Source organism: Platalea leucorodia (genome assembly GCF_965183815.1).
Source record: "Platalea leucorodia genome assembly, chromosome: 3".
Lineage (NCBI taxonomy): Eukaryota > Metazoa > Chordata > Aves > Pelecaniformes > Threskiornithidae > Platalea > Platalea leucorodia.
In genome coordinates this window covers 26,260,437-26,273,026 of record NC_138825.1, presented here as the reverse complement: position 1 = coordinate 26,273,026, position 12,590 = coordinate 26,260,437, and the positions used below count along the sequence as shown (strand labels likewise).

Below are 12,590 nucleotides of genomic sequence, written 5' to 3'. Positions count from 1 at the left end.
GTTGCTTTGATAATGTTTGTTTCAGTTCCTACTATACTTCTTCCTTTTGAAATCCCGTTTTAAAAAAGGCTTCATTGCTACAGCATGTAGCACGTGAACTGTGAAGTCAGGCAGAGTAATTCAGAAGAATTTACCCAGCATCTGATCTTACACAGGAAAAGTAAAAATAGATCAGGCTTTTTCTTGGTATGAATGAAAGTGGCAAGAAGGGCCTGAATCTGACACGGGTAACTTTATTTTTGAAAAGTAGGTTCCTGACACACACCAGTGACCTGCAAATTGAGGATTCACTTCCAGTAGTCTCTAAAAATCCATGGTGCCCGCGACCATCATTACCGTTGCTCAGCTAAGCGCTCAGGAAAAGCAAACATAGCCAAATTAATATTTTGAAGCATGTGTTCATATTATTATTCATGCTGTAAATAAGATCAGGAACAGTGGCTTACATAGATCATCTGATCTTGAGTAAAATACTGCCTCATAATTAGTGAGGGAACTACCACACAGACACAGATCTGATTAGGCTCTGACATATCCGTGAACAATGTGCAGTGTGTTATTTGCTGAACGCACACAAAATGATTTCCCACAGAAGCCAGTAAAATACTTCTGACGTTGTTAACAAACTTAAATATCTCTGCATTTTCCTAATGCTCTTTGGAGAACAATCTGTCTTTTTTTTTAGGGTACGGTGTCGGCAGCAGCAGAATTACAAGCCATGACATGGGCTGCCAGACACTGCTCCTGTGCAGACATGTACCGAGCAGGGTGTGAGGGAAGATTGCTTACTGAAGTCATATCTAACCGCCTCCGCACGTGAGCCAGCCGGCCAGTTTTCTGGGGTATGCGTCAAATCAAATTGCAGAGGTCGAGTGGAAACAAGGAATGCTTTGCCTGCGGCTCTGGAAGCAATGAAGGCTGGGGTGGATGCACACGCCCTCATGATGGCTCCCATCTTGGCCACCTCCACCGCAATTTGGGCCTCCACCTCTGCCCATCCGTCTCTTATCACGTCAGTACATTTCTCTGCACCGTCACAGCGAAGAGATAAATCTTATTACGGCAGGGGAAGGCCAGTGATTTTCCCTGGCCGTGCGGGGAGCGGTGCGGCCCGCGTGTCGGTGGCAGAGCCGATGCCGCAGCGCTGCGCCCAGCGGGAGGGAGGCGAGGGACCAGCTGCCGGGCGCGGGTCCGCCACCGCGCAGGGCACGCCGCCCAAGAACGCCATCGCAGACGATGACGAGACTATGCTGCTCCTGCCCCGGGGACGTCGTGGGGATTATCTGCATCATTCCCGTTGCCGTATGGTTCTCAGTCACCTGCACGGGCAGCCTTTATCGGTTCAGCTTAAAAGACTGTAAGGAGCGTGTGTGTCTGTATATACGCACTATATATGCAATATATATACACAGACGCACACGTACACGCACCCAACGGCTTCCCAGAACCAGGGCGGCAACAGCGGCCCCTCACCACCACCCCCGGCCTTTCCCGCCCCGCCCGGCGCGGCGAGGCCGCCGCCGCTCCCCGCCCCGCCTCCCGCCCCGCCCCGCGGGGCCCGGCGTGGGCCGGGCCGACCGGGTGGCGGCGGCGGCGTGGTGCCGGCGGCGGAACCGGAGCCGGAGCCGGAACCGGAGCCGGAGCCCGGTGACCTTGGCAGGCAGAGCCGGGCTGCGCCCGCCGCCGCTACCAGCGGGGAAGCTGGGTGGGGAGACGGCCGAGATGGTGGAGGACGGCGGCGAGGAGGAGGAGGAGGAGGCGGAGGAGGGAGAGAGCGGGGAGATGCCGGCGGCCGCCGCCGCGCCCCCCCTGCAGCGCTGCAACGGCTTCCTCCCCGGCAAGGAGGCGGAGGACGGCGGGCGGCTGGCCTCGGCGGGCGGCGGGGAGCGGGCGGCGGCGGCCGAGGCCGAGGCCATGCTGGCGGCGGGCGGCGGGCGGGTGGAGCCGCGCCTGTCGCGGCGGCGGCTGGCGGTGCTGGCCGTCTTCAGCTGCTACTCGCTGGTGAACGCTTTCCAGTGGATCCAGTACAGCATCCTCAGCAACGTCTTCGCCGGCTTCTACGGCGTCTCCTTCACGCAGATAGACTGGCTCTCCATGGTCTACATGTTGGCCTACGTGCCGCTGATCCTGCCCGCCACCTGGCTGCTGGACACCCGTGGCCTGCGCCTCACCGCCCTGCTGGGCGCCGGCCTCAACGGCCTGGGCGCCTGGCTCAAGTGCGCCAGCCTGGCCCCCGACCGGTACCCCCTCACCCTGGCGGCCCAGACCGTCTGCGCCGTCGCCCAGGTCTTCATCCTGGGGCTGCCCTCGCGCGTCGCCTCCGTCTGGTTCGGCCCCACCGAGGTCTCCACCGCCTGCGCCGTGGCCGTGCTGGGCAACCAGGTAGGGACGGCGGGCGGAGGGGGGCAAGGGAGGCTTTGGAGAAGTGAGCCTCCTTAGAGTTTGGCATGGCATCGATGTAAAAATAAGTCATTCAAGTGGGAAAAACCATTCTCTAAGAAATGGTTGTGGTGCAGCGTTGGAGAGAGGAAAAGTGATGGAGCGGGGGCAAGTGCGGGCGTGATGTTACATCCCACCCTCCCCGGCCAGCCTTGCTTTGCAGGACCCTGGCTCTGTGGCAGCTTGCACACTTCTGTCAGCTGCCTGGAGTACATCAGTCACGACCCTTTTTAGAAGCCGTCCCGCTCTGCTTTCTCCCTCTTGCGTTTGGCATCTTGTCTCTGGAATTTGGCATCATCCCTCTGACCAAATCCACTCCCAGCTGGAAGGGAGTGAAGTACCTGAACTTTCATGGAGAGCCCCAATGCCAACATATATTAGTTCTTGATTTTAAAGTACGGCCTCGAATCACTAAGTGCCAGTAGTCAATGCCTTGGTGACTCATGAAGTTTTCTGTAATGCTGTGATCGTTCACGTCACCGTGGGGAGCTGGTAACCGAGTTGTGGATTTACTCAAGCTCTCTGGTCCTGGCCAGTTTCAGAGAGCTGTAACAGGCATATCTGAAAGCACAGGTGGTGATGTGATGCTGATCTTTTTTTTTTTCCCTCCCATAGCCTTGTTCTCGCCCCCTGCCACTGTCCCTGCTTTTTTGTGGCAACAAAACATTAAGATTCCCATCAACATCATGGGCACAGGCTGAGGTCATAGGTACAGTTTGATTAAGGTAACAGGGGATTTGTTTTTCCTCATGTGAGTCTAATGATTTTATGTTTGTGCACTTTGAATTATTACAGCGGTAAAATTAGCGTTACATATTTACAGTTAGAGTTGCTCATTGTCTCATATCTGGCTGTTTACAGTTTTCCCAACACTTTTCTGAAACTTTTTTTTTTTATTTTTGCACTGAAGTCTTCTAGTGGACAAGTCAGCTGTCCCTTTTGGACTGAAGATTTGGGGGTGCGTTGGTTGTTTTAGCACTTGAGCAAAAATTTTGCGTCTGCTTCCTGGAATCAGGTTAAAGATTTCTTCAACAGCTAAATTTTCACTATTCCTGACATGCACTAGTCCTCCCAGTAGCAAGGAGTTGCTGGGGTCTCAGGTCTCCAGTACGGTCCCAAGGATCCACCTGGGAGTCTGAAACTGATGCTTCACTCGGGTGCTGAGATGTGGGGGTTGAAATGGGGAAGAACAGGAGCAGGGATTTTGTGGATAGGAACTACGAGAAGGATGGACAACAAAAATGGGAGCAGAGGTGTAAACAAAAGAACTTGGGTATTTCTGGAGCTTATTCCCCTGCAGAAGCCAGGACTGATCTTAGTGTGCTGATGTGCTTGATGGTCCTCTGCTGCCTGGGAAATACCTGTGAAACGCACAAAGCGTGCGTCGTCTCCCTCTGGCAGTCCTGCGCAGAGGATAACGGCTTGTTCCGCAGCTATGCCGTACCCCGCTGGCTCGGAGCTGTGTGCTGCGTAGGTCTTAGGATCCCAGTTCTGCTTGTGACCCACGAAGACTGATATGGTGTCAAACAATAGAATTTCTCTGTCCTCAATTTTTGCTTTCTTAAAAAAAAAAAACAAACCAAACCTCTGAAAAGCTGGACTGAAAGAGTAGTAAAATGACAAATTAGGCACTTGGAAGTCAGAAGTAATGTTGTCTGTATATCCCAATGCAGTTCACTTCTGCATATGCATTACAGTACAGTCTCACTGTACTTGTTTAATTGCACAAGGTGAACTTTGTAACAGAATCGGGTTGCTATAACCAGCTGGGCTGTTGGTCATCTGATTTCTTATCAGATATTTTGCATAACTTCAGAGCTACAGCAAACAGGGCTGAGGACCATAGGCAGGGAGGGACAGAGTAGTTATCAAAAATCTGATTGCACCCGTTATCTCTTGAGATGCTGATCATTTGCAGTTGAAACACAAATCACTGGGAATGCAGCGATATACCTGTCAAGGGTTGTTAGGAGTGCCAGATTTCCACAAGTGTTTAGCATCTTAAACTGGCCACACCAGACTCATTGGAACTCTCGATCCTTCTGGCCTTAACCTCTCTAGATGTAAAAGTTGAAAAATGGTATCACTTGACTTTCTTGCAGTATTGTGGGTACTGTATTGGCTCACATTGGGGAAGGAAAAAACATACCTTAAGAAAAAGAGTGATTGCGTACTCAGTTAATGTTTGTAGGATTCATATACTGAAGGATGAGGATAAAAAGAAACAAATTCTTCAGGTGGGCACTGGATACTGTGTAAATCTGATGGTCTGGTCGAAAAAAGAAGCAGCAAAACCCTCATTGGGCATATGCACAAAGGGTGCTTTGTAAGCACATTGGCACACCTTTCATTTGAGTACTTTCTGAGTGTTGGACTTGCTACTCTAGCATTCTTTAGTGCTCTTTTTTATTTTTTTTACCTGAAATAGAGGCAGGGTTTTTTAGTTTAAAAAAAAAAAAATTGTTCTAACACTTTAAAATGCAGTTTAGTTTTGAAGGAGCAATGGAGAGAAATTGGAGAGTAATCGAAGACTGTTGTTCCTTCATGTTTTAAAATGCTTTATATATATACCCAAAATTTCACTCCTTGTTTTTTGTCTCTTTTTTTTTGTACAAAATCAGTTGCTACGTTGGAATTGACTCCAGATACAAACCCACTACTACTTTATTTTGTGATTTTTCTTTATTTCATTAGCAATAATTGCAGATAGACGTTTTGGTTTTGTGTTTCTTAATAAGGATGCTCCTTTTCTCTTGCTCTTCTCTGCTCAGTCAGTTCTGCAGTAAACTTTGCATGTCAGTCTTTGTTACTGTAGTGGCAGGATCGTGACATCAAGTGGAGCATTTTGATTGAGAAAAAGAGAAGAGTGCTTCTACAGGAGTAGCTGGAGTCTTCTGTCATCTCTAGGTCTTCAGCTGCAGGATGACTGAGACGAATACATATGCATGCACAGTATTTTCCTGTGAAAGATTCTCCTGCAAAAAAAACTTCCTTAATGCTTGATTGTTAAATGTGCTATATACTAGGTGTGGTATTGTAGTTTAATTTGGAAATTAAAAGGTTATGACCTTCCATAACCTGAGTTATGGAAGGCCTGGTTGTGAAATGTCATTGGGAGCAAATGGCTCAGAAGTATGATACTAAGGGAACACTTTTCCTTCATAGTTTTATTAATACTTATTATGATATAAATTTTTGCTTTTTGCTTCTGTTAATTTTTATGTTCACAGAAGTGATTTTTGGTTTTCTTTTCTTGCTTTACAGCTTGGCACTGCAATTGGCTTTTTGTTGCCACCTGTTTTGGTTCCAAATACACCTAACGATATCAATCTAATGGCACATAACATCAGCATCATGTTCTACGGAACAGCGATGGTGTCCACACTTTTGTTCTTCTTAACAGGAGTCGGTAAGTGTTCCGTTCTTGTAATTTAAATGGTGAGCATAGGGAGTGTTTACAACATCTCACTTAAAGCATCTGATTTTGCTCAAAGTAGTTGAGGTTACATTTTCTCCAATTTACTTGTGTTCGCTTACCAGTTGCGCCAGGGTTAAGCGACAGCCAGTTTACTGTATGTCATGCTTCATGTGGCTTGACCTCTCTCAGAGTATTTAATTCACTTAGGCTTTTTGCTACAAGGACGTGAGGATACAATGTGAATTCTCTCTGTTAATCTTACAATTCAGATACAAAGGTCTAGACACGTTGCAGATGAAGTCTGTCTTTGACCATATGTTGGTAGCAATCAGATGTGACCAAATAATTAGCACATCCTTTGTGGCTGTGACTTGATTCTTCCATGAAAAAATCTAGAGTATTTTTTTCATGGAAATGTTAAAAACCGCAAGTTAGACTTCTGAAATTCATCCAACCGAAACACTTCAAAAAGAAAAAGTGTTAGTCTGGTAAAGACAAATCAAAATTGTTCCTTCTTCTTTTTCCCCAGTGTTTGAAGAAAAGCCCAAATACCCTCCTAGTCACTCTCAAGCAGTCCTGCAAACTATGCCTCCCGAGGATTACTCCTACAAGCAGTCGATTATCAACTTGTTCAAAAATATTCCCTTTGTACTTTTGCTGATCAGTTACGGTAAGTGGTGCTGTCTGGCAGAACAGTTCAAATGTGTGCTGAAAGCACGCTGAGTTTTAGTTGTGGGGGTGGTTTTTTATGGGGGAGGGAGTGTCAAACTTTTACTTACTCGGCAGCCAGTGCTGGAAAATCTGGCAGGATGCAAAATACCATTTGTAGGTCTGGTGAAGAGATTTTTACCTGGCAGATAAAAGGCTTTGCCTCTGATGTGAATCTTATATATCAGAAGATTAACTCTTTAGGGTAGCAGATCTGCGTGGCTACATCTGGAATGACTGAAGCTTTTCTTTTGGTACTGCAGGTATTATGACTGGGGCATTTTATTCTGTCTCCACGTTACTAAACCAGATGATAGTAACTCATTATGAGGTAAGTTTCTTGGGTCTTCTTTGTAATTTTTTTTTTTTTAACTGTACATTTGCAGAGGTGATGTTTATTATTATGTAGGTGCTATGTGTGCTCAGACGTTTGGTTTCCTTTATACCCCCCCTACAGTTTCTTGCACCATACAGCTATGGGAGTCATAGGAATGTTTGTTTGCGCTTATGACTGCCAAGAGGTCTGAACTTGACTCTGAGTGGAAGCAAGTTATTAATGAGCACCATATAAATATTTGTTGAAAGGGAGAAGAAGTGAACGCTGGGAGAATTGGCTTGACACTGGTGGTGGCAGGAATGGTGGGTTCGATTATTTGTGGTTTGTGGCTGGATTACACTAAAACATACAAGTAAGTGTGGTTAGGCATGTATGGGGTTAAGGGTAGGAGAGCAGTGCAATTGCATTGGAAAAATACTGCAACGTAAGGGCTGAAGTGAACTGATGATAAAATGCAGTTCATCCCTGATCTTTTAGTGGCCTTGATGGAGACTAGTTTCTGAGGCTACAGCAAAAGCTTGAGACTCTTACTCGTTCTTGGCCAAAAGAAATGACAGAGGAGAATGCAAAGATGCAAGGGGTTTTCCGTCTGCTCCTGTTTCTTCAGGAGTGTAAGGCTAACAAGGGAAGCACTGTATGTCCTACATACAGTGGCCAGGTGGCCCAGTGCATAAAGGCTCAAAACCTCTGTATTGTTTTGTAAAATGGACAGTTGATGAATTCTCATTTTTTTCATACTACTCCTGGTCCTATTAGTAAGCATAACAGTTGCTTTAATTCAGGGGGTGACCATGGAGCAGAACTCTGTTCTGGGGTAGGAGCTCCCGGGTCCATCACCCATGGTGTGGTGCCCGCCAGGAGTGAGCCGTGCCCTGGTGCGCGGCTTGCAGTGGAGTAGTTCTCCCCCGTGACTCTTAGTACATTATGTGCAAGAGCTCTAGAAACCTAATGGATGTTAATGCTGTAGATTGGCTTGCTTTCTGCATGTGTTTTGGCTTATAAGTAAGCGATACGTGCTTTAATATTTTGGATGACATCCCTTATTCCAGATTTAAAATAAATAGAACATTGTAATGAGATTTGTTTGACTTGCCTCTTAGGCTGACTTTTATTGCTAATAGTGTTCGATTTGGCTGCTCATGTATTGATGTATTGTACAATGGGCAGTGCTGCAGAATGGCCAAGAGGCACAACATAGCGGAGAACTAGAATAGGCTTAAGGTAATAGTATCTGCTGTGTTTGTCCACTCTTTGAGAGTCTGAGTAAGTCTCCTTAGTCTTGAGAGAAGCAGCCATATAACCAAGGCAGTGAAGAGTTCGGGAAGGGATACGTTCTCATTGCATGATATATTTGAGTCAGAATTACATGAAGCAATTTTTATAGGTGTAGAATGTCAGTTGTTAGAGAGTAAGTAATGTTTATGTTACTTGTCCATTCTTCAGCAATATGCTGTGACCTTATGTTAACAACGTTAATTTTCTTTTTTTTTTTCTGTTGGGTTGCAGGCAAACTACTTTGATTGTTTACATTCTCTCTTTCATTGGGTTGCTGGTATTTACTTTCACCCTGGACCTCGGATACCTTATGGTAGTATTCGTGACTGGAGGAGTGCTTGGGTGAGCAATTAAAGAGGACTGGAAGACTTACTGCACTTCTGTTCAGACACAATATTTAACTGTTTTAACTAAAGGATTCTACTGTATATTCTGTCACTATGCTCTCAACCTATGCCTATAGTGCACAGTACAGATAGGGTTTACTAGGGTTTCGCTTTCTGTTACATCAGAATAAATCTAAAGTAACTCACTTTTCAGTTAATTTCATTTAACATTTTTATGGACCTAACAGAAGTCTGTACGTGGTCAATCTGTTTGGTTCCAATTCTAAAAGCTGTCTGCAGTAAAGTTGAATCTTTCTGTTCACCAGTGGATAAGTGGTTAGAGTTTAACTGCGCAAATCTAGGAAGACTGGCTTCTGTGCATTTTGATTAATCTATATTTTAATAGCCCAAGCAATGTGCTGGGTGCGTTCTTCGCTCAGAAGAGCATGAGCACTTCTCATAGACACACAATCTACAAGTCCCAAAAGGTGCTGAGGGAATAGTGCTGTATCCAGCCACAGCAGTCAAGGTAGAGTCAGAAATGTCCTGTGAGTTTCAGTTTAGAAACCAATCTACCAACCTCAACTGCATTAAGCCCCTGCTCCTCCTGTCGCCCGTCGGTCCCCTCAGCTTCTTCCACAGCAGCTTCTAGCAGACATTCCAGTGTCCAGCCTCACTCCCTACTGAAGGTCTCTTTTTGTCCTCCAGCATGGGTGTTTGGGCTGATCAGATGATGATGTTCGTGTATGTATGTCTTTCATTTTAAAGTAATTGGCTTCAATTATGGAGTGGCTTGTGGACTGGTCAGAGAAGTTTGTTTCGTATGTATGGAGTGGAGAGCAGGTGGTTATGGGAAACAGGACAAGTATGTTAAAACATCTTTGTCCTAAAAAGAGAGGTGTATGGCTAAAATTGTTGGATGAAGTTGGGGGAATGAAGCAGGCAAAGCAAGTATTGAATCATGTTAGGTCTTGGAAACAGACAGTTCAGAACACCAGCTAATTCATAACACCACGTGTTTATGTTTGATTTTCTTAGCTGTAGTAATAGATGAAGGCCACACCTGTCATCCTTACTCTCCTCTTCAACAGGTTCTTCATGACTGGCTATCTTCCACTTGGGTTTGAATTTGCTGTGGAAATTACATACCCAGAGTCTGAAGGCACTTCCTCAGGACTCCTTAATGCATCAGCACAGGTTATATAATTTTGTTTCTTGCAGTGAAATAATGTTCAGAAAAGCCACTCTGCTCAAATCTAAGAAGGCTTTCTTAGACTTGGCTGCTAAGTCTCTGTTGTGTTGCTGTAGTCTTAACTTTTTTTTTTAATTTGGTTTCTATAAGCTGTGACCTGAAACTTTGCAAGGTAAAGCAATGACTCTTTTCTATGTGATCCTGATGAAGTAACTTGTTTGTTTATAGATATTTGGAATTGTCTTTACACTTGTTCAAGGAAAACTCACAACAGACTACAGTCCTCGTGCAGGAAACCTTTTTCTTTGTGCTTGGATTTTTGTGGGCATTATCTTAACAGGTAATTAATCAGAAAGTAAGTAATTATTTTTCTTTAATGTAAAAATGTGTAGATTTTTTTGAGATAGTGAATTTCAGGGTAGTTTTTAGATGTCTCAGACATCTAGGATTTAAATATGTGATTTCCTGTCTGGGCTGACAGAAGTTATAAGTGCAGCGTTTGGGTTTTTTTTTTTTTTGCTTTGCTTTTCACTTTAAATACTTGCTGTGCGCACACCCTTTGTTTTAAAGATGATGTTGCTAATGTATGGACAGCTATCTGTCACCCATTTCTTGAATCATGTCTTGAATTTGAGGCAGATGTCTGTCTCCAGAGTAGGATAGTAAATGTAAGCAAATACATAAATGGAGACAGTTTGCGGTTTTCCAAATGCAAGAAACTGCTGATGTATTCCTGAACTGTACCAGTGACTTACACGTGCTGCTACTTACAAATGTGCTGAAAGTGCTAAAGCCATCAAGCTTTGCTTTAAGTACTTATGGTTTAAAAACTTTTATTGTAATTTTCGGTGTGTATTTTGTAAGGAGCAGGTTCAATTTGTCAATAAGTTCAAATCGCAAAAGAGTGAGTACAGGTATTTTGAATATGTGCTGAAAGCAGCTTCCCTGTGCTTGCACTGTACAAACATTTCCCTTGAAATGCATGTCATTGCAAAGTTGTGAACCAGCTTTCTCTTTATTTTTTGTTTCAGCATTAATAAAATCAGATTTGCGAAGACACAACGTGAATTCAGGGATTATGAATTTGGATGTTAAAGCTGTAAGTGGTGACTCTTTTACTGTGATTGTATTACTGTACTTGAATACTTGGCTTCTATTGGCATAATAATATTAACAGCAAAAAAGTAATTGACAAAAACTTATAATATGACTGTTTCCGTGCTGTTTTGGAAGAACAGAGCCACATGGGATGCTGCCCTGAGATATCTGCTTCTCCCCTTAGCTCCCATGAAAAAAATAAAAGACCTTCTGCTCTGAGATTTTCCTGAATTTTAAGTGGCTAATATTAATCTCTGATATTATGCCTTGAATCGTGCTTTTTCGTATTTGCAGGTAGCCCTGTAAATTGTGAAGCCTTTTCGTGTATTAGGTTAGGAGGTGCTGTGCTATAGACTACATATTTTATTTAAAATGCCTGCAGTCCCTTTAAGTGGTCAGTGTCTTATGAACAGAAGTCATGCTGCGGTTTCTGTCCTGTGCTGCGTGAAGAGCTGGGTCCTTCTGCTGAGCACCCTCTCAATTTACATGAAGAGCGAGCATAGCACTTCCTGCTGTTCAGGAGGTCCCAAGACCATGTTTCAGCAGCTTTTCCAAATTGTCACAGTTACTAAGAGAAATAAGGCTGACATTGGAAACTTTTTTCAGTGCTGTGGGTTTTTTGATCATTTGGATCAAGATAACGAAACAGCTTTTTGGAGTCAGATGTTGCACGATCCTCTGTCATGCTTCTTTGTATGTCTGGGTGTCTTGCATATATAGCAGCTTTTGATCATCTGCGATCGGGTGCACACTATTAGTGTCTGCATAAGGTTGAGAAACCTCCAAGCTGGTGCTATATGAGCTAATGTGAACCTGAAACCCGTGCAGCTGTGTGTGCCCAGTATGGCAAGCTGTGGGTTTACCAGCCTGGGTCGGCGCTGTCTCTGGGGGTGTACATGCTGACTATAGGCAGTGGTCCATGACTGTTCTGTTTTCCGTTATCACCTTGTTAATGAGCCTAGATTGTCGCACAGCTTCTTTCATGTTAGCCAGGATATATCAAAAGCCTGGAGTCCTCACCTTGGTATTACCATAAATAATCGAGAGCTGCCTGTGTTAATAAGGTACAATAGCACTTTGATTCCAAACCCTGATCATCAAGGTTCTACTGTATTTAAACGTAGTGGAGAAAAAAACCTGACAGTTAATCTCCATGTGATAAATATCTATATGTTGTAAATATATACTTTAGAGTTATACTAAGAAACTCAATTTTTTTTTTTTTTTTTTTTTTTTTTTTAATTAAGGAGAGAAGGGAAAATAGGGCTTTCTAAAAGTTTCTAATTTGGCTAATTAACTGCATATACTATTGGAGTCTAACCTAATAATTACCCAAGAATAGTGAGGTTAGGAATAGCAACCTAATAATTACCCAAGAATAGTAAGGTTAGGAATAGCTTCTGCTGTATAACAGCTTAATTTCTGCTTTTTTTTTTTTTCTCCCCACTTTCCAGGTACCAGTTGAGAGTCCTGTAGAACCTGAAAGTACTACATTAAAAATTCAGTCGGCTTTATAAAACTGAAAGAAGATGACTTAAAAATGCACAAGTTTGGTTGGATACTGAACAGTATTAATTAGTGTAATCACTGGATTTGTGTGTATGAGTAGTAAAATGTGTTTGGTGATATTGGTGATAGTTGTGTAGTGGAAACTATGAAGATGCTGAGTTCATTTTGCCCAAGATGCAAGCAGTTCACCTTTGTATGGAATATTTATTTCAACAGTTTTCAAGTTTTGCAGTTTCATTAGTAACAAACTGTGTGAATAGTCTCCATGCTAGGGTGACATGTACATTC

General features: G+C 44.0%; 1 protein-coding gene across 1 annotated transcript; it reads left to right on the top strand.

The window, feature by feature from the left end:
* Nucleotides 1-1,722: 1,722 nt before the first annotated feature.
* FLVCR1 (FLVCR choline and heme transporter 1) lies at nucleotides 1,723-12,324 on the top strand (the record flags this gene model as incomplete). Its single annotated transcript, XM_082305592.1, has 10 exons — nucleotides 1,723-2,382; nucleotides 5,704-5,848; nucleotides 6,387-6,527; nucleotides 6,829-6,896; nucleotides 7,151-7,254; nucleotides 8,409-8,519; nucleotides 9,595-9,700; nucleotides 9,924-10,035; nucleotides 10,727-10,794; nucleotides 12,248-12,324. 10 exons carry the CDS (start codon nucleotides 1,723-1,725, stop codon nucleotides 12,308-12,310), a joined length of 1,578 nt encoding a protein of 525 aa, XP_082161718.1. The 3' UTR covers nucleotides 12,311-12,324.
* Between the last annotated feature and the right edge of the window lie 266 nt (nucleotides 12,325-12,590).